Source organism: Myotis nattereri, assembly GCF_964212035.1.
Source record: "Myotis nattereri genome assembly, chromosome: 11".
NCBI classification, from domain to species: Eukaryota; Metazoa; Chordata; class Mammalia; order Chiroptera; family Vespertilionidae; genus Myotis; species Myotis nattereri.
The window spans coordinates 76071768-76093300 of NC_138086.1; the positions used below are offsets into that span (position 1 = coordinate 76071768).

The window sequence follows — 21533 nt, forward strand, 5'->3', positions numbered from 1 at the left end:
GGCATCTCCTGCCTCTGTGAGAAGCCAGGCTCTTCCTCAAGTCAGAAAAACCGGAATCAGGAGGACATAAGTTCATAATATCATTCATCTTTATTATTTCACTCAGTGGAGTATATTTGCATACACGTATTCCAGAATTTGTCGTAATAAGAGTTATGCAGAATACAAAATTGTTAATGGTGACAGTGCATGTTCTTATAAATGGGTCAGTCTTGAAGGTAAGCTGATACTTTCAAAAAAAACAAAAAAACAAAGGCGGGTGATATAGATCCTGTCCCCAAAGTATCTCTAAAGTGGCTAATATTGAAAACATCTGGCCCTACATCTACTGAAAGAAGATTCTATAGTTCTTGCCTCATACAGCGCCTTCACAGGCAGCTCTCAATTTCAACTGCTCACCTGTGAGTAGAACATCACCAGCTTGGAAGCCAGTGGCAACCTGAAGTGCGGAGACTGCGTGAGAATGAAGCTGGACCGTGGACACAGCACCTGCCTCAGATGGCCTGCCCCCGGACATGAGACACCATAAGCCCCTAGTGTGTTTACACCATAATTATGTGAGTTGTCTGGTTATAACCTAATTCCTAACCCTCAAGATAAAGAAGGGAGAAAAGTGCAAAAGAGTTTTCAATAACCTTTTCTAGAGGGAGTCTAGAATTATACTTAAAATTTAAAAATTTTGCCAAGTTGTCTAATCTTGGCAATTTTACTGATTTTTGCTCTAGTCTACGTCACTGTGATGATTTAACAATAGTCATTTGAAACCTCACAGTCTTGTTCATTTCCTCAGGGCAACAAAGAGGGGTGACTGGGTGCCTTTGCATTCAGACTAGAAATGGAGAGGGCACAAAGGAAGAGCCATCACACTAGGAAAGGACAGCTCAGCAGCCAGCGGGCCTGGCAGGCACGGGGTGGCCCACAGGAGTCCAGCTGCACCTCCCTGCCACGCCCAGGACTTGCTGGACATCGCCTCGCTCTCATCTATCTGGACGCCCTGATTCTTGTGTAACAATATGTATTCTGGCCACAGGCTGGCCTTCGCCTTGGTCCTGACTCCGATCTACCTGCAAAGGTAAGGTAATTCTTGTGACTTGATTCTGACCCGTTTTCCCTACCTTATTTTTTCTTGCTCCTTTATAATCTACTACCTGCCCCAACCTGAAAATTTGTTTACCTCAAAGAGCCGAAGCATCACAGGTGAGAGGCCTTGATTTCTCAAGCCCTTAAAAGTCATGAACCCACTTCCCATCCACCAGTCTTCCTATACCCCCCAACCTGAGTGCGTCTCCTTAAAGAGACCCCAGGCACGTCAGCCACCTATTAAAAGAAACTTTTTACTTGCTTTAGGAATTCTTTTCCGGGATATTTCCTTTCCTGGGCATCTTTCGTTCTTTTGCTGTCATTCTCATCACAGAAAAATCTGTGCTCTTTACGTTTACGTATCAGCTCATTGGCCATTTTCAAAAGGTCTGTTACCTGGTCTTCCATAGCTTGGCCGGTTTCTTTGTTATTAAAAGCACAAACTCGCCACCCACACTTTTTAATGGTCTCCTTAAGAACTGCGTTATCTGTGTTTTTGCAGTAATCTCCAATGTCCTCGGCCCCCAGGTCTTCCTTCCGGGTGAAAAGCACAATCGTGTATCCCACAGCATCCTTTCCGAAGATGGTCCTCAGCGCCCCCACCGCCGCTTTGTCCTGGGCCGTGAGCCGCCCCAGCTGGAGCACCAGGACCAGGACCGTGTTCCTTTTATAGCGGAACACACTGCGTCGGAGCTGCTCTCGGTGGGCTGGCTGGCTGGACAGCAGGCAGAGGTCAGGAGTGTCCACCACCACGACGTCCTGCTCCGCCCGCGTCGTGTTGTCCGTCTGGCACTCCGTGGTGACCGGCTGGGCCCGGAGCTGAGAGGTGAAGGTGGGCCTCCCGAGGATGGCGTTCCCGGTGGCACTCTTCCCAGTCCCGCCCGGCCCCACGAGGACAAGGCGCAGGGCCTCTGTGGGAGGAGAGCAGGACAGTCATGACCCGGGCTGACCTGGGTGCGCCTTTCAAAGCGATGCCACACATGGCAGCCGGGACACTCAGGGAGCGTCGGGGCTGCTTTCCCAGAGCAGTTCCAGCCCTGAGAGCGGGATGGCTTCCTCCCAGCACACCGTGAACTCTGAGGCAGGACCTGGCCACAGTCCCTGCCCCGCGCTCACCCGCCGACATGCTACTGTTCCTATCTCTCAATCTGCTCCTTTTCCGGGTAACTTCTCTGACTCCCTGGCACCTGTGAGTGCTTTGTTACTCGTCACCTACTCACCTGGGGCCAGTCTACTCCTCTCATCTCTGTCTTCTGTTCCTGCTGTGACTGTGTCTTCCCACTGACGACTAATGCCAACCGTAGCAAAATCTCCTGGGTGTATTTGTAAAATTATTCCATAGAATTACTTTTTGTGAGAAAGCAACTACACGTACCATCTGTGGGTTACCAGATGCAGCACTTCTCATTACAACCACATTCAGTTTAACTGTGTCTTTCATTGATGTCAAAAGGCATCTCGTGGTTATAATAACCTTTTCCCCAAGTTATGAATATCCACCTCAAAACAAGGAGAAAGGAAGCCCACCCCGTGCTTTCCCGACAAGGGGAAATTATTGAATTGCTTATTCCAAAGCCATAATATTATGCTTACAGGATGAATAAAGTCTCCCGACAACCCCATCTCTGTCACGTATTTCAATCCTGCTTCCATACCTCAGGGGGTATGGTTCTCAAGGGCCTCTGTAAGCTCCCAATCCCACTTTATCTAGAGGTGTGACTCCTCCATATCCATCAAAACCACTCCCTGATGTTCCCTCACACGTGACATGCTTAGTCCTACCTCTTCGTTTCAAATTGCTAGTGTACTCTCTGGAATGTCTTCCAAGTTTCTGCTTAGCCATCCAAACAACCCATTCTCCAAAGCCCATTTTACACTGGGCTTCCTCCACACAGCCTCTCCTGAGATTCCCACATGTCTGTATCATATATATATATATATATATATATATATATATATATATATATGCTAATAAAATACAAAGATGCTAATTAACCGTACCTTTGCTATGCCCTAAGCCACACCCACCACACAATCAGAGCGACTATATGCAAATTAACCCAACCAAGATGGCGACCTGCAGCCACAGAGCTGAAGCAAACAGGAGGCTTGGTTGCCTGGCGATGGAGGAAGCCAAGCTTCCCGCCTGCCTTGAGTTGGCTGTGGCCTCCGCTCATGGCAACAAAGTTTCAATTATAGAAGACAAATAAATCCCAGATACCTGCTTCCAGCCAGGCTCCACTGGGAGCTTGGGTGGCTGGGGGTTGTGGCCAGCCTGCAAACAGCCATCAGCCCCTCACCGAGGCTGGCCACACCCTCATGGGGTGAGGGTCCCCGCTGAGGGGCTTAGCCAGCCTGAAAATGGCCCTCAGCTCCTCACCCAGACTGGCCAGGCACCCCAGCAGGACCCCCCACCATGAAGGGGCTGTGGCCAGCCTGCAAACAGCCATCAGCCCCTCACCCAGGCTGGCCAGGCACTCCTATATAATAAAAGGGTAATATGCAAATTGACCCTAACAGCAGAATGACTGGGAATGACTGGTCACTATGACACACACTGACCACCAGGGGGCAGATGCTCAATGCAGGAGCTGTCCCCTGGTGGTCAGTGCGCTACCACAGGGGGAGCTCTGCTTAGCCACAAGCCAGGCTGATGGCTGCCAGTACAGCGGTGGTGGTGGGAGCCTCTCCCGCCTCCTCAACAGCGCTAAGGATGTCCGACTGCAGCTTAGGCCTGCTCCCTGCTGGCAAGTGGACATCCCCTGAGGGCTCCTGGGCTGCCAGAGGGATGTCTGACTGCCAGCGTAGGCCCAATCCCCCAGGGAGCGGGCCTAAGCCAGCAGGTGGTCATCACCTGAGGGGTCCCAGACTGCGAAAGGGTACAGGCAGGGCTGAGGGACCGCCCCCCCAGTGCACAAATTTTTGTGCACCGTGCCTCTAATATATATATTATATATATATATAATTGATTTCAGAGAGGAAGGAAGAGAGAGAGAGAGAACATCAATGATGAGAGCAAATCACTGATCAGCTGCCTTCTGCATGCCCCCTACTGGGGATCAAGCCCACAACCCGGGCATGTGCCCTTGACCAGAATTGAACCCGGGACCCTTCAGTCCTCAGACCGGTGCTCTATCTACTGAGCCAAACCAGCTAGGGCTTTACTTCCTTAAGAAGCTCCCCAACACCTGGCCCTCCATGAGGAATAGGAAATGGCTCAATGAACAGATATGCTCCTTTAGGCCTGATGTTCTTCCCAGGTGAGCACATTTGAAGCACAAGAGAATGGGATGAGTCATGCTGGGCTGGAAGGATTTCAGCTCAGGTCAATAGAATGCATAGCACTTAGTGGATGGGAACTTCTGTTTCAGCAGTAGATAGGGTTGTGTGGCCAGGCTAATAAATAAATTCCATCTATAGCCATGCGGGGCCCACCCATCATGAGCATTCAGGCTCCCAGTTCTTGTTCCGTCAAAATGGCCTCCACTCTCCAATGGAGAGAAGAGTAAAGAAGCAAGAGAATAAACAAAGTCAAGAAAGAGAGCGGGAGAGCCCGGCTGGTGTGGCTCAGTGGTTGAGTATCAACCCATGAACCAGGAGATCACACTTCTATTCCCAATTAAGGCACATGCCTGGATTGAAGGCTCAATCCCCAGTAGGGGGCATGCAGGAGGCAGTAAATTGATGGCTCTCTCTCACCATTGATGTTTCTATCTCTCTCTCCCTTTCCCTTCTTCTCTCTGAAATTAAAAAAAAAAAAATTAAAAGGGAGAGAGAGAGAGTTGAACTTAAGACAAAGAAAGAGAAAGTAAACCAATGGTCAAGAGCAACAATGAGTGCTGAGCCCTGGGCAAAAGAGGTTGAAAACTGTACCCAAAACAAGATGCTGGAAAAGGTCAACTCCTTCCTTCACGGCCCTCGCCATCCAGTTGGAGAGATGAGGTATGGTTCATGAAAGAATTAAAGACCAGGTCAGCACAGTATGCAAGGAAAGGCAAATAAGTTTAGTTAAACTGGAGAAATGAGAAAGAGTTAGTCGATAGAGTGGACCTGTCCTTTTTATCTTCTCTATGCCCTTCAGAAAATAATAAGTTCCTGTATAGCCTATGTCTGCTTTTTTAAAGCAGATATTAAATGTTTTCTTACCTTCCTTTTTGAAGTTGCAAGACTTGTCTCCATTCTGCTGCACCACTTCCACAATTTTTTGCAGGAGCTCGTCCACCTGGCATTGTTCCTCTTTTTCTGTCGCTCTGTAGTTGGAGATGCTGTATCGGTTTTCACATTTCTTGACAAGCTCACAGAGGGCTCCATTGCTGGTTAAAAACGTGTCTACATTCTGATCCTCTAGGTCTTCTTTCCTTGTGAGGAGCACAATCATATACTGAGTTAATTCGTCTTCAAAACTTTCTTGGATGGTACTCAGCATCTCTGCATATTCAGTGAAGGAGCCCAGTGGGGTCACCAGGAGGAAGGCATGGGGCCCCAGAGGGGCATGTTTCCGAAGGTCTGATTTAAAGTCCTTTAAATCAGATAGTAAGTCTGGGCCATCAATGATCAAAATTTTCCTCCCTCTCCAGATTCTGCTCTCAGACTTAAACTTCTTGGTTACTGAGTGGTCACTGAATTTGGTCTCAAAGACTCGCTTCCCCAGAAGGCTGTTTCCGGCTGTGCTTTTTCCAACGCCACGCTTCCCCAGGAGCAGGACCTTTAGTTCTAACATCCCAGGGTTCGGCTCAGATCCTGTGGCCTGCAGCTGCTCCCCTGGAGGACAAAAGGACAGATTCCAAGTCTCTTTTTATAGTTGGACACAAAGGTGGAGACAAGTTTGATCGATTCTCTTCCTTGTCAGTTTTTATAGAAAATGGCATCAGTGCTCTGACCCAATAGAACTGTAGTCCTGGCCAGAAGCTACCCATCAAAGTAAAAGCCACGAAAGGGACCATGAACAAATTAAGAGGTATGTCAAGGGCTTGAGATTGCCCAGGAACATGAAAATGTTAAACTTGGCTTTCACTGGTCTTGGTCCTTAGCATTCCTCTCATTTTGCTACCAAAGGTAAGTACTGGGACATGAACTCCATGGTCTAAGGCAGGACCAGGAAGAATCTAGGTTTAAAATAACCATGAGTGGCCCTGGCCAGTGTGGCTCCGTTGGTTGGGTGTCATCCCGTGCACCAGGAGGTTGCTCACTCAATTCTACGTCAAGGGCACATGCCCGGATTGCAGGCTCAATCCCCAGGAAGGGGCTTCCAGGAGGCAGCCAATGGATGCATTGCTCTCACATCGATGTTTCTCTCTCTCCCCCTTCCTCTCCCTCTAAAAATCAGTAAACTGTTCTTTAAAATAATAATAATAACAATAAAATAACTCTGAATGGTATATTCATAAAATAGAATATGACTCAGCAATTTTAAAAAAGAAAAGAATGAACTACTGATATGCAACATGGCTAGATCTCCAAAATATGCTAATTTTAAAAAGCCAAACACAAAATTACATGCAATGTGAGTACATTATATAAAGTTCAAGAACAGACAAGGTTGACCAATGTTGGTAAAAGTCTGGAGAGTGGTTCCCTTAGGGGAGGGGCAGTGAGAACTTGTAAGGAGATGGAAATGTGCCATATCTTTATCTAGATGGTGGTCGCGTATGTGTAGATGTGTAAAAGTCATTGAGTTTATTTACTCTGTGTAAATTATACCTCCATAAATTGCTGTAAAAACCTGTGCTACAAAACTCTCTCTCCATACATGCCCTGTTCCCACCACTTCTCCTGTGATCCAAGGTCCACACCACACTTACGTGCTGAGCGAATGGCAGAGTCAGCAACTCCAGGGATATTCACTGGGTCTCTGTTAACCAGGGCGCCATCCAGGTGGACTGTCACTCCATGTCTGCATGACAAATCTGGGAGGGAGTGAATGTGGTATTTAAAGAAAGCAGCTGAAATGCAGTGACTACACGTCCTTGGAAAGTTGCCTTCGGAAAGTTACTACTTTCCCCAAAATCACCTCTCACTAGCCTACATCCTATAAAAAGTCCTTTCTGCCGGCCTGTGTGGCTCAGTTGGTTGAGCATCATCCATGCACCAAGAGGTCAATGGTTCGATTCCCAGGCAGGGCACATGCCCAGGTTTCAGTTTTGATCCCCAGTAGGGGGCATACAGGAGGCAACTGATCAATGTTTCTCTCTCATCATTGATGTTTCTCTCTCTCTCTCTCTCTCTCTCTCTCTCTCTCTCTCTCTCTCTCTCCCTCCTTTTTTCTCTCTAAAATTCAATAAAAACATTTTTTTAAAAAAGTCCTTTCCAACACCACATTCTGAAATACCCCTTGGTTTCTCGTGATGTGCTATTCCCTCGTGGCCACAGTCAATAAACACAGTTTTATTCGCAACAGGTATGTCCCTCAGGGTCTTGGCTGCAGGGCATCAACAGAATTTTAAATCCCTACAGCTGCCTGTTACAGATCTGTGGCTAAGTTCATTCATCTATAAAATGAGGATGATGATAATACCTTCTTTATAAGGTTGGTACAAAGATTATATATTATATACTATGAGGATTGAATGATTAATACATATTTCATGTAATTTTTCAGCACATGTCAACTGCAATTATTATCATTATTAAAATTTTCATTTTAATTATTTTTGGGGGAAATTTGGGGAGGACAGAGAGCTCATCTATTGTATTCAGTGCTGAATATTCAGCTCTTTTTTCTTTCTTCCTTTCTTTCTTTATGTGTGCTTGTGTGTGTTTGGGGGTTTTTTTGTTGTGAATATTCAGTTCTTTCACAGAGCTGGCCCAGAAATAACTGGAAAGTACATCAATAAAGAGATGGTTGAATTAGTAATATATGCCCATCCTACAGACCAAATTGCATCTACTACGTAGAACGAGGTAGCTCTGGATGTACTGGCCCGTGCAGAGTGTAGCACACATCACTAATGGCAATCAGTACAAGGATACTGAGCTGCATCACTGAATTCTGCAAGTTAGTGCTATCAGTGAAGGAGGGATTTCTGCTTTCCTAGGAGGAGTCAAAAATTGGGTGGTGCTAGATCTAGGCGCAGGACAGAGAGGCCAACTCAGGACAGCAGGCAAGCCCAGCTTTGTAACATTGCAGAGAAGATCAGGGACACTCACACCGGGTACAGGACCTTTGCTGGTGCTACACCTTCTCAAAAGGAGTAAGAGTTCCCTAGGAACAGGTTGTACGCATTGACACAAGCTAGGTCTCCAGGGTACATTTTTGCTCTGACTTATCACTTTGATGCATAACGCACTCAAAGGAATGCCTCTATGAGCTTAACATTCTTTTAAGGATCACCTTACCATGTAGATTGTCCCCCTTCTGAGAGGTAGCTTCTTTCACACAGTCCTGGAAAATAAAGGGGGGAAATGAAGTACACAGATCTAAACTTTCTTCTTTTCACAAAGTAAAGAAATGGAGACACGAGTGTATAATTCAGAATAACTTGATGATTAGGATGTGGTCAAATCAAGGCCATGGTCATGACCCTTCCTGATCATTCTAGACTTGTCCATAATGACAGTCAATCTTGAGATCCTACTGCTGCTGCTGCCTCAACAGGTTTCCCAGATGCAAGATGGGTCGCGCTCTCAAAGCAGCCCCACGAAAGCCATCTGCAAGGCATTGTTCCTGGAGCTCTAACTTCACTTCTCCACAGTTCCTATCAGTAATTCCTTCGAAAGGCTCCCAGGGTTTCTGCTATTCCTGAAGAAAATCCAGAGGCTTAAGGAGAACTTCCGGACTCCCTCAAGAAAGAAATTAGCTCAGGAATGTCTGTGATGTGCGTTTGAGAGACAAGGCAACGCGAGGACATTGGGAAGCAGGCTCCCCATGTCTCTCCAATGTCTCCTGCCCTCACTGGATCCCCCAGGGTAGAGATGAAGCTTCTTCTCACATGAATCCAGTAAAATTTGGAAGCTTCCCCTTCCAAGGGGGCAAATAGAGATGACGACAAAGGATGTCCCCTCCACCTGCCTGGTGAAGTCTTATGCTGATTCCCCAAACTTAAATTGGCATGGGATCATAAAAGAAGTTGAAAACACCCTAGCCAGTGTGCTCAGTGGGTAGAGTGTTGGCCCACGCACCGAAGGGTCAAAGTTCAAGTCCCAGTCAAGGACACATACCTGGGTTGCAGGTTCACAATCCCTGGTCCAGTTGGGGTGTGTGCAGGAGGCAACTAATTGATGTCTCTCTCACATTGATGTTCTCTTTCTCTCTCTCTCCCCCACTCCACCCTTCCTCTCTCTAAAAATCAATGGAAAAGATATTCTTGGGGGAGGATTAACCAAAAAAAAGAAGGCGAAAACAATGACGTACAATCTTGATGACTCTGCTGTCCCTAGAAGCTTCCTGGACTTTATTTTAACCTTGTCTTTGTTAGGTCTCCATGCCCACCAACTTTCCTGCTTCCTCACCTGGCCTTGCCCAAAACCATTGCTACCATCAATCATCTCTCCCTGGGTCCTCTCATTCCTCTCTGGTTATCAGACTTTTCCACCTTCCACCGCCCAGCTCAAACTCGTTCATGTTTGTTTATTTTAATCCAAACGATTGTTACCATGCAAATGTGTATGATCTAAAATTTAATAATTTTTCCATCTCCAATCCACCAGAAAAGTAAACTGTTAACTTGTATATCCTTGTATGTTTTCCTGTCTTTACCCAAATACATGCAAGCATATATGAACACATAGAGAGTCTTATTAGGCTTTTTTGTTCTGCAACCAGCTTAATAATATGTCTGCACATCTACACAAGTAGATGCAATTAGTTCCATATGCAACCATTTAAACTATTGCAATCCTTCCTGTATTGATAGATCTACAAGCTATTTCTGGTTTTACTATTTCAAAATATTCAGTGATAAAGGTCCTTGTCCATACACCTTCATATATTTTTGTCTTGGTGCTAGAGTCCTAAAAGTGGGAATCTTCGTTCAATCTCTGGATTATTAAATTATTTTTCAAAATATTTTTTATTGATTTTAGAGAGAGGAAGGGAGAGGGATAGAGAGATAGAAACATCAATGAGAAAGAAACATCGATTGGCTGCCTCCTGCACACCCCCTACTGGGGATCGAGCCCGCAACCCAGGCATGTGCCCTGACTGAGAATCGAACCAGTGACCTCCTGGTTCATGCATCAATGTTCAACCACTGAGCAACACCGGCTGGGCTGGATTATTAAATCCTAATGTCTCCAAAATTTATTTGGACCTCATACACTTTTATAATAATAATAACAATCATAATAATAGCAGCTTATAATTATTAAACATATACCCAGTTTCAAGTACAGTGGGGCCTTGACTTATGAGTGTCCCGACTAACGAGTTTTTTCGAGATACGAGCCGTCTCTTGGCCGATTTTTTGCTTTGAGTTGCAAGCTAAAATTCAGGTTACATACGAGCCAGCTTCAGATAACCCACCGCTAGTTGGCACAGCGAACGTCACAGTGATTTGACATATGAGTAATTTGAGTTATGAGCTCCATCACGGAACGAATTAAACTCGTAAGTCAAGGCCCCACTGTATTTGCAAATTACTTTGTAAGCATTTCATTTACTCCTCACAGCAGTCCCTGAAGATACATATTTTTCAGAACTCTTTTTTTTTTTTTAATATGTTTTATTGATTTTTTACAGAGAGGAAGAGAGAGAGAGAGATAGAGAGTTAGAAACATCGATGAGAGAGAAACATCGATCAGCTGCCTCCTGCACATCCCCCACTGGGGAAGTGCCCACAACCCAGGTACATGCCCTTGACCGGAATCGAACCCGGGACCTTTCAGTCCACAGGCCGATGCTCTATCCACTGAGCCAAACCGGTTTCGGCTATTTTTCAGAACTCTTGAGCCTCAGGGTCCTCATCTGTAGAACATCTGTGCACAGAGTTGCTGTGAAGACTAAATCAGTTCATGTATGCGTATGGAATTTAGTAGGTGCTCAATAAGTACCGACTTCTCTCCCATGGCCATCAGCTCTAAGAAGAGCCCCTCGAACCCAGCGGCCCCCATGCTGAATTTTTGTTTGCTTTACCTTCTCCGGCACCTATATTTATAGAATTCTCTATACCAAGATTCACTTAGTTACACTGAATCAATGATTACTTTGTTCCTTATGCATAAGTCACTCTAGTTGAAGTATAAGCTCCTCAGAGGCAAAAGCTTGCCTTCCTTAGTTCCGAATAAATTGTTCATTCAAGTTTAATAAGTAAATAAAAGGTCACTCTGGCTGTTGTGGTTCAAATGGGTGGGGGTATAAGGCCCAAGAATGAATGAGGGGAAAGTTGCTAGTAGATTATCTGTAAAATAGTACAGGCAAGAGAAGAGGCTGTCTTGTACCCGATGGTGGCTGTGGAGGTGGAGAGAAGCAGGTGGGTGCCAGGTGCATGATCACAGGCTTGAGGATTTCTTGGGCAGCAGGTGCTAGCTGTGGTATCAAAGCTGACTCCTGGGTTTGTGTTTGAAGAGCGCAGTAAGCAGTACAACCATTTACCAAGTTGAGAGGAAAACAGAAATCTTACAGATTTAAGAGGGAAAACTGAAAGTTTGGACATGTTAAGTCTGGGGTCCTATAAGAGAGCCCAGTGGAGGTGTCAAGTAGCAATTGGATAACGGAGGCAGAACTCAGAGGAGAGACCTGGGCTAGGGCTACTAATTTGGAAACCGTTAGAAAGAGATGGAGCTCAAAGCCGTGAAATGTGGGATCACCCAAGGGAGCGTGTAGAGAATTGAGGACAGGCTAGGCCCAAGCCCTGTAGACACCAACCTTTAGAGCTCATTAGAGGAGGACTCAGCAATCCCCAGAGTGGCCAGAAAGGATGGGGCGGGGAGGGAAGAGAGAGAGAGAAGGATAGTTTTATTGAAGCCAAGGGGGTCTAATGAGTCATTTGTGTCCAAAACTATGAAGGGTAAAGTCAGGCAAGGACTTAATTTACCAGTAAATTTACCAATAAAATCCAAAGGTTAATATCGAAAGTAACCTACCATCTGGCGCCTTATCTTTCCAGATTATGAATAAACTAGAGGCCCAGTGCACAAAAATTTGTGTACTCAAGGGGGTCCCTCAGCCCAGCCTGTACCTTCTTGCAGTCTGGGACCCCTCAGGTGATGTCTACCTGCCGGCTTAGGCCCACTCCTCGGGGGATCGGGCCTAAGCTGGCAGTAAGACATCCCTCTGGCAGCCCGGGAGCCCTCAGGGGATGTCCACTTGCAGTGGGGAGCAGGCCTAAGCTGCAGTCGGACATCCTTAGCGCTGCTGAGGAGGCGGGAGAGGCTCCCACCACTACCACTGTATTGGCAGCCATCAGCCTGACTTGTGACTGAGCAGAGCTGCCCCTGTGGGAGCGCACTGACCACCAGGGGGCAGCTCCTGTATTGAGCGTCTGCCCCTTGGTGGTCAGTGTGTGTCATAGTGACCAGTCATTCCCAGTCTTTCTGCTGTTAGGATTAGTTTGCATATTACCCTTTTATTATATAGGATAGAGGCCTGGTGCATGTGTGGGGGCCAGCTGGTTTGCCCTGAAGGGTGTCCCGGATCAGGGTGTGGGTCCCGCTAGGGTGCCTGGCCAGCCTGGGTGAGGGGCTGATGGCCTTTTTCAGGCTGGCCACACACCACCATCACCACCACCACCCCCCTGGCAACCCAAGCTCCCAGCCTCTCCTTTTTTTCTTTTTTCTTTTTTTTTTCAGCACCTCCTTGAGCGGAGGCCAGGGCGGGCTGGAAGCAGGTATCTGGGATTTATTTATCGTCTATAATTGAAGCTTTGTAGCCCTGAGTGGAGCCCAGGGCTGGCCAGGGCAGGCAGGAAGCTTGGCTTCCTCCATCACTGGGGGCAACCCCAGCCTCCTGCTCACTCCAGCTCCGTGGCTGCCGCCATCTTAGTTGGGTTAATTTGCATACTCACTCCTGATTGCCTGGTGGGTGTAGCGGAGTGACGGAGTGATGGCGAATTTGCATGTTTCTCTTTTATTAGTGTAGATATCCCCTTAAACAAGGCCTATGAACCTTTTCACATGTCTCTGCCCATCTTCATCCCACTCTCTCTAACAACACAGAGATCCTTGGAGGCCTTAACGAGAATTCTCACCTGGAATCCATTGCCTTCGTTGTTGAAATTCACAGGGTAGGGCTCTCCATTCTCATCCACCAAAAGCTTGACCATGCGGAGGAGCTCTGCCACCTGGCTGTCCCGCTCAGCCTCGCCGGCCTTGTTGTTGAACAAGCAGTAGCGGCGTCCACACTTTTCAACCAGCCCTCCCAGCAGCCTGTCGTGTAGAAGGTAACTTTCCATGGAGTCTTTACCCAGATCGTCCTTCCAAGTGAAGATGATAATGATGTGCCTCCTGGCTTCCGCTCCAAACACCTCCAGGACGCCCTCGATTGTCTCTTTGTCCTCCACGTTGCAGTGGCCGATGGGGATCACCAGAAGCAGGACGTGCAGGCTGGGGGCAGAGAGCTTCAGGCAGTGTTCAAGGTCTCGTTGCTTGTCTTTGGCACAAGCCGTTGAGGAGAAAAGGCTGGGGGTGTCGATGACCACAACCTCCTCCCCTCTCACGGTCCCACTCTCTCTCTGGCACGTTTCAGTCACCATCTTCCCACTGAATCTGGACAGGAACGCCTTTTTGCCCAGAATAGTGTTTCCTGTGGCGCTTTTTCCTGCCCCACGCTTCCCTACGAGAAGGAGCCTCAGTGGCCCCGGGGAGCAGCCCTGCTCCGCAGCACCCTCCTGACACAGGCTCCTGCAGGTCCTGTTGGAACAAAGAGCGACACATCAAGGTTCAGCTCACATGCAGAGTTAACAGAGGAGCAGCGAGAAAATGTGTTCTCTCTCATTGTTCACGATTTTTACTGACTTTTAGAGAGAAAGGGAGAGGGAGAGAGAGAGAAACACTGATGTGAAAGGGAAACATCGATCAGCTGCCTCCTACATGCCCCCTATTGGGTATCGGGCATGTGCCCTGACTGGGAATTGAACCGGTGCAGGGGACGATGCCCAACCAACTGGGCCACACCAGCCACAGCAGTATGTTCTCTTTGACTCAAATTTTCCCCCTGAGGATTTAGGCTACTGGAGTGCTAGACTCAGACTAGACTGGGACAAGGAATCATGTTTACTAGGACCTTCTCTGCGCGCTTGTTTGTGAAATAAATCCATGTTGATAAAATGTCAAACACTGTAGATGGGCTAAACTAACAAGCCCTTCTTTACGCACATTACCCACCTGCATGCTGGAAGAAACTAGACACTGTCTGTGACAGAGAGAATAATGCCTGCCCCCCTTCCCTCTCCCCCCCTCCCCCCCATGTGTTCATGCACTAATCCCGGAATCTATGACTTCATTACCTTTAGTGGTAAAAGGGACTCTGCCAATGTAATGGGGATCTTCAGGTGGAGATGGTAGGGGCAGAAATAGAATATTGGAAATTAGCTATGATTATAAGAAATATTAACCATGCTCTGTTAATCGTGATCCTTCTGTTCTGATTAGAGGAAGCACATTCTAACCTCGCTGGGAGTTGCACACCTGGGACATGGGAGTTAACATCAGAATGCAGTCCACCCTCCTTTTCAGAGAATTGCCTAGATTAACAACCTTGCTGCTAAGACAATCTGGTCCTGGAGGTACCCACCCTCTGCAACACCCCACCCCCAGCCCACATTCCCTGTAACCTGAAACCGTTATGTGTTGCCTGCTTTCCCATGCCTGTAATTCCTACTTTCCTATGTAATCTTGGTCCTTCTACCCAGTATAAGCAGCTGGCTTATGGGGAGGGGTAGAGCAGATCTTTGTGGATGACCTGCTGCTCTCCCATACTGCCAGCATTATTGGAATAACCGCTCATATATGATTCAACCCTGTCTCTGCTTAATTGGCAGCCTGGACCCACTGGTTGCCTGGTTACAGAGAGAGAATCTTAGATCATCCAGGTGGGCCCAATGTAAGCACATTATCAGTGTCCTTATAAGAACGAGGCAGGAGAGTCAGAGTGAGAAAAAGATGTGAAAACAGCGCTGGGAGGATCAGAGAGTGAGATTTGAAAATGCTGCCCTGCTGGCTTTGATGGCAGAGGCCGACTCTACAAGCCAGGAAAGGCCGGGAAGCAGATTCTCCCCTAGAGGCCCCAGAAGGATCACAGTCCTGCTCAACGCCTTGATTTTAAGACGTCCAACCCCCAGAACTCTAAAATAATAAGTTTGTGGGGGTTTTAGTGACTCAGTTTGTGGCAATGTGTTACAGCAGCAACAAGAAACTAATACACTCAATCTCTCAGCCAACCTTCCAAATAGTGGTATCCATGTGACCCAGATCTAGTTGGTGACAGTTGAGGGAACATTTGTTTGGGCCTTCTGAAAAGGCCGTCTTCTTTATTACTATTATTATTTTTTTTAATATATTTTATTGATTTTTTACAGAGAGGAAGGGAGAGAGATAGAGAGTAGAAACATTGATGAGAGAGAAACATCGACCAGCTGCCTCCTGCACATCTCCCACTGGGGATATGCCCGCAACCAAGGTACATGCCCTTGACCGGAATCGAACCTGGGACCTTTCAGTCCGCAGACTCTATCCACTGAGCCAAACCGGTTTCGGCTATTATTATTATCATTATTATTATTATTATTATTGATTTGAGAGAGAGAAACATTGATTTGTTGTTCCACTTATTTATGTATTCCTCGTATGTATCCGGACGAGACACCAAACCCACAACCTCGGTGTGTAGAGACTGTGCTCTAACCAACAGAGCTACCCAGCCAGGGCTGAAAATGCTATTGTTTTCTTGATGACAGGGGTAGACTCCAGCAGAGAAGCTCCTGTTATCACTCTCCCACCCTCCGCACCCTCCCCACCCCCACTTCTCTGTTCATGGAACTTAAATGTGATGTCTGGAATTGCAGCTGCCAGCATGGGGCAATGAGGTAACAAATAAGAAAACAAAAAGTCAGCATGCACCATTCAAGCCAAAGGGGGGCAGAGCAGAAAGGTAACAGGTCCCTGATGACATCACTAAGCTGCCAGATCTCCCTTGAGCCACCTCTTTGTTAAATAAACATTTAATACTCTTACCATCTAAGCCAGTGGCTCTCAACCTTGGCTGCACATTAGAATCACCTGGGAATCTCTTTAAAATACTGATTTCCGGGACTCATCCTCCGGAAATTCTGTTTCTTTGTTACTAATGGTGTGGCCCCACTCCATAACAAAGAAACAGAATTTCCAGAGGATGAGGCCCAAAAATCAGGATTTTAAAAAGATTCCCAGGTGATTCTAATGTGCAGCCAAGGCTGAGAACCACTGGTTCATACCTTTTAAGAGAACAGTATCTTGTAAAGTATATGATTATCAAACCATTATGCGGTACACCTGAAACTAGTACAAAATAATATTGAACAGCCTGGCCGGAGTGGCTCAGTTGGTTGAGCATCGTCCTGTGCACCGAAAGGTTGCCAGGTCAACTCCCTGTCAGGGCCCACGCCCAGGTTTTGGGTTCAATCTCTGGATGGGGCACGTACAGAAGGTAATCAATAGATGTTTATCTCTCTCTCCCTTCCTCTCTCTAAGCATGTTCTCAGGTAAGGATTAAAAAATATGTAATAACAAAACAACAAGAAAGCCCACTGCGTGGGAAAACATATTTGCCAATGCTGTTTCAGATAAGGGTTTAATCTCCAAAATTTATAGAGAACTCATACAACTTAACAAAAGGAAGATAAATGATCCAATCAAAAAATGGGCAAAGGACCTAAATAGACACTTTTCGAAAGTGGACATACAGAAGGCAGAAACACATATGAAAACGTGCTCAAAGTCACTAATCATCTGAGAGATGCAAATCAAAACAACAATGAGGTACCATCTCACACCTGTCAGAATGGCTATCATCAACAAATCAACAAACGACAAGTGCTGGAGAGGATGTGGAGAAAAAGGAACCCTCTTGCACTGCTGGTGAGAATGCAGACTGGTGCAGCCACTGTGGAAAACAGTATGGAGTTTCCTCAAAAAATTAAAAATGGAACTCCCATTTGACCCTGTGATCCCACTTCTAGGAATATATCCCAAGAAACCAGAAACACCAATCAGAAAGGATATATGCACCCCTATGTTCATAGCAGCACAATTTACCATAGCTAAGATTTGGAAACAGCCTAAGTGCCCATCAGCAGATGAGTGGATTAGAAAACTGTGGTACATCTATACAATGGAATTCCACGGTGCTGTAAAAAAGAAGGAATTCTTACCATTGGCAACAGCATGAATGGAACTAGAGAGCATTATGCTAAGCGAAATAAGCCAGTCAGAGAGAGATAAATATCACATGATCTCACTCATTTGTGGAATATAATGAACAACATAAACTGATGAACAAAAATAGAACCAGAGACATAGAACCAATGGACACAGACAGTAGGGGTAAGGGCTTGTGATTAGGGGAGGGGGGAAGGGGGAAGTCAATGGGGGGGAAAGGAGACTCATGTAATACTTCAAACAATAAAGAATTTTTAAAAAAATATCTTGGTTTGTGCTCTAGAATCAAGAATTTAAGTACATTAGCATGAAAGCTTCTGCATTTCATGTACTAAATTAAATAGAATGTAAACTTGAAAAAATGTAATAATAATAATATTGAATATAAACTATAATTGAAAAAAACATAATATATTAAGAAAGACTGAAAAAATGTTAAACTGTTAAAAAGAAGACCAATTACCAATTGGACTATTTTTTGTTCAGTAAGGGCAAAGATAAAATGTATTCATTTCATTTCATTAGTATTTATGAAAATAGTTTTATGTAGTAGAGCAGGAACATGTTTAAAAGTAATCTATGTCATAGCCTCTCATCCCTCCCTAATTTTATTAAGATATAAGGCTTGGACTGTAAAAGCTTGTGGCCCCAAACAAAAAGACACTAACATACTGGTTTTGGTGAATCCTCTCTTAATGAAATCTTCACAAACCTGTGAGAGAGAGAGAGAAACGGCCAGTGGCCTGCTGAAGGGAGAAACCTCACTGTAAAGAAGGGATCAGAGAAGGTTGGGAAGGCCGTGTGCCAGCCCTCCTTCAAGCAGCCCCACCAGGAAGGACAAGCACTGGTCGGGGGTGAGAAACCGCTCATCGGGGCCACAAACAGAGGCCTGGGCTCTTCTCTAGAGCCCTCTGGACCCCTCTTATGTGACTCAAGAGGCAAAGCCCACCTCAGCCCAAAAACCATACCTCAGGGCTGTTACTCCGAGAACTAGACTTCTTTGTAGCCTAAGTCCATCACTGTGGGACTCTTCTAAGAGCACCTTCTTGCCCAGATACACAGCTGTATAAAGAAACCCTTACCCTAACTCCTTAGTCTCACTTATTTCCATCCAATATTATTTATTGTCTACTTTCTAGTTTTCTCTCTACTGCTCCGTGAGAGCAGGGACCAAGCCTGTCTTGTTCTGTGTCCCTGAGCCCTAACTTGGGGCCTGCCATATAGTACAGGGTGGGGCCAAAGTGGGTTTACAGTTGTTCGTATGGAAAATAATACATCCCTGACCAGGGTTGCTCAGTGGTTGAGCATCAACCCATGAACCAGGTCAGGATTCAATTCCCAGTCAGGGCACATGGCCAGGTTGCAGGCTCAATCCCCAGTGGAGGGCATGCAGGAGGCAACCAATCAATGATCCTCTCTCATCATTGATGTTTCTCTCTCTCCCTCTCCCTTCCTCTCTCTGAAATCAGTAAAAATATTTTTTAAAAAGAAAATCCTATATAAGACTAATATGCAAATTGTTCCCGAGGGAGTTCAATCAACCAGGAATTCCACCACTTGCTATGATGTGTGCTGACCACCAGGGGGTGGAGCAGAACAAAGGCAGGCCCCTGCTGGCAGCTGGCAGCCGGGGGAAGGAAAGCCCCTATTGGCCCTAATCGCTGGCCAGGCCTAGGGACCCTACCCGTGCACAAATTTCATGCACCGGGCCTCTAGTAATACAATAATTCGTCAATAATCATACAAGAAAAAACTCTGTGTTTTGCCTATTCACAACTGCAAACCTGCTTTTCCCATGCCTGTACATGCTCAATAAATGGTGTTAAATGAGTGATCATGAGTGGCATGTGAGGAAAGAAAGAAACAGTTTTTACAAGTACAGAGGGAGACTGAAGTGATGTTACTTTGACTAATAAGAGAAGTAACTGTATGTTGTATCCCAAGCTAGTGAAGTGGTATATTATTTTCGTGCATTAATTTTTAAAAAGCACCAGTGCAGCCCTAGCTGCTTTGGCTCAGTGGAGAGAGTGTTGGCCTGAGGACTGAAGGGTCCCGGGTTCAATTCCAGTCAAGGGCATGAACCTTGGTTACAGGCTCGACCCCTGCGTGTAGGAGAAAACACATGGATGTCTCTCTCTCTGTCTCTCCCCCTCCCTTCCATTCTCTCTAAAACTCAATGGAAAAACAACCTCGGTGAGGATTAACAACAGCAACAATAAGCACCAGTGGGTAAATAAGCAGAGACATCCAGCAGGTGTGAAGGAGAAAGGAATTTCTTTGCCAAGTAAGCATCACTGTTTTACATGGTTTCCCAGCATCGTGTGACCAAATGATGTTGCTGAACTCTTTCCGGCCCAGGAGGCCTGATTCATATTTACTCTCTCTCTCTCTCTCTCTCCATACATACAATTGCCCAGCCTATACCATTTTCTCCCAAGCATATAGAAAATACTTTAAAGGACAAAAGGAAATCAAAACTCCCTTCTCCCTCCCTCTCACCTTTACAACCCACATTTCCCGCTCACCATCTCCCAGGCCCTCTGCAGACCCCGCAGAGCAATGGAGAGAGAACAAAGGCAGAAAGATTTCCTTCAGAGCTCTAGTCGAGGCTCTGAGCAGCCTCCACCTTCTTCTCAGGGGTCAGCCGGAGGGGGACGTGGCTCCAGGCATCCGGGCAGAGCTTCCGGGGGTCAGGGATTCCCCCCTCCCCAGGCAGTTCACACCCGCTGGTCAGGGAGGCCTCCAGAGCTGGGCCGGGGAGGACTCCATCCAGTCCACAGCTCAGTCATCCCAAGCGTTCATGGGATGAGGCCAGGTGGCTTAAATGTAGGTGAAATCGGAAATATTATTTCTGCAAACACTCACCACCGCCAGTGACCAGGTATTAGAAACGGAAGTGTGCAAAGGCTGGGGGATATTCTAAAGGTGAATGTGGGAGATCAGGGTCCAAACTCCCAGCTTCTGGGGGTAGGGGGGCTGCTGCTAGCACAGTTCCTCACGATTGGACCCCCTCCACTTTCCTTTTCCTCCCCCTCCCACTAGGCCTCACCCCAGCCTTGTGGGGAGCATTCCCTCCTGGATCAGCCTCCTCCCAGGAAGGGGGGCCTCTGCCCACCCCACGCCCCGGGCTGGGGAGACCAGTGCTGAATAAGGAGGAACCATCCCAGAGGCCTGAGACCACACCCTCCAGGTGGCTCCTGCCCCGCTCTGGGCTGGCGTCCTGGTGGTGCAGGCCCATATCTGCGCACACATACCTTGGTCCTGTCCCCAGGCTGGCCTCGGTCTCAGAGCCTCCACGATGGGCCTGCTCCATTGCTTGGCAGGTGGGAGCAGCTGCTAGTTCCTCTCGGGCAACCAGAACCCTAAAGAGGGTGGTTTGAGGGGCCTCAGGCCGGGAAAACAGGAAAGCAGGGCCGGACCAGCTCTGCAAGGTCTTCCTGATAAACAGCGTTCCCCAGGAGGAAGAAGTACGGAGGTGTGGGTTTCGGTTTTGCAGCAACAGAAGCACAAACGCAGGCACAGGGGAAGTTCAGAATTAGTGCCAGGTCACAGGGTGAGCGACAGGGGCAGGCGGGGCAGGGAGCTGCAGAATGCCAGGCTGGAGGGCAAACAAGAGGTTCTGGGGCTTGGGCCCCAGGCGGAGCGGCAGAGGGTCCCTAGAGAGGGCTCATCAGGCTCAAGGCGAAGCAGGCGATGTGGGCGGCTTCCTGCCGCTGAGGACAGAAACAATGGCACCTTTAGGGGCTTCGATGAAGACACTGTCCCCACCATCAGCTCCCCAACCTCTATCTACCCTGAAGCAGCCTTCCCAGCGCTGGTAACAATCCCTCACCCCTCTTCCGGGAAGGCGTCCCTGAAATCCCTGGCCGGAGCAGCTCAGGCCCTCAGACAAATGCTGCTTCCCAGGCAAAGCATTCCCTCCCCAGCTAGCAGAGCACTTCCCATGCCAGACCGTGCATGCTTTGTGAGAGGCCATAGTGTCCCAACGCTTCCTGAGACAGAAAGAGGTTGAACATGGAGCAAGACTTTTTCAAGTTTTATTTCACTACTGGAGGCCCGGTGCACAAAATTTGTGCACTCAGAGGGGAGTGTCCCTCAGCCCGTACGGCACCCTCTCGCAGTCTGGGAGCCCTCAGGGGATGTCCGACTGATGGCTTAGGGAAGCA

At 47.2% G+C, this 21533-nt stretch overlaps 1 protein-coding gene across 1 annotated transcript; it reads right to left on the bottom strand.

Moving 5' to 3' along the window:
- Positions 1-73: 73 nt before the first annotated feature.
- Positions 74-20824, bottom strand: GIMAP8 (GTPase, IMAP family member 8). Its single transcript, XM_081102090.1, has 6 exons — positions 20622-20824; positions 13203-13863; positions 8416-8461; positions 6882-6986; positions 5227-5841; positions 74-1991 (listed from the first exon to the last, which is right to left on the bottom strand). The coding sequence occupies exons 1-6, from the start codon at positions 20678-20680 to the stop codon at positions 1321-1323; spliced, it is 2157 nt and encodes a 718-aa protein (XP_080958216.1). The 5' UTR covers positions 20681-20824; the 3' UTR covers positions 74-1320.
- Between the last annotated feature and the right edge of the window lie 709 nt (positions 20825-21533).

Bases quoted from the DNA above. Each gene is read 5' to 3' on its own strand.
- GIMAP8 (XM_081102090.1), bottom strand. From the start codon at position 20,680: ATGGAGCAGGCCCATCGTGGAGGCTCTGAGACCGAGGCCAGCCTGGGG. The intron at 8,462-13,202 runs GTGAGAATTCTC...TTTATTTTCCAG, and splicing joins ACGAAGGCAATGGATTCCAG to GACTGTGTGAAAGAAGCTAC. The intron at 5,842-6,881 runs GTAAGTGTGGTG...TTTGTCCTCCAG, and splicing joins CTCTGCCATTCGCTCAGCAC to GGGAGCAGCTGCAGGCCACA.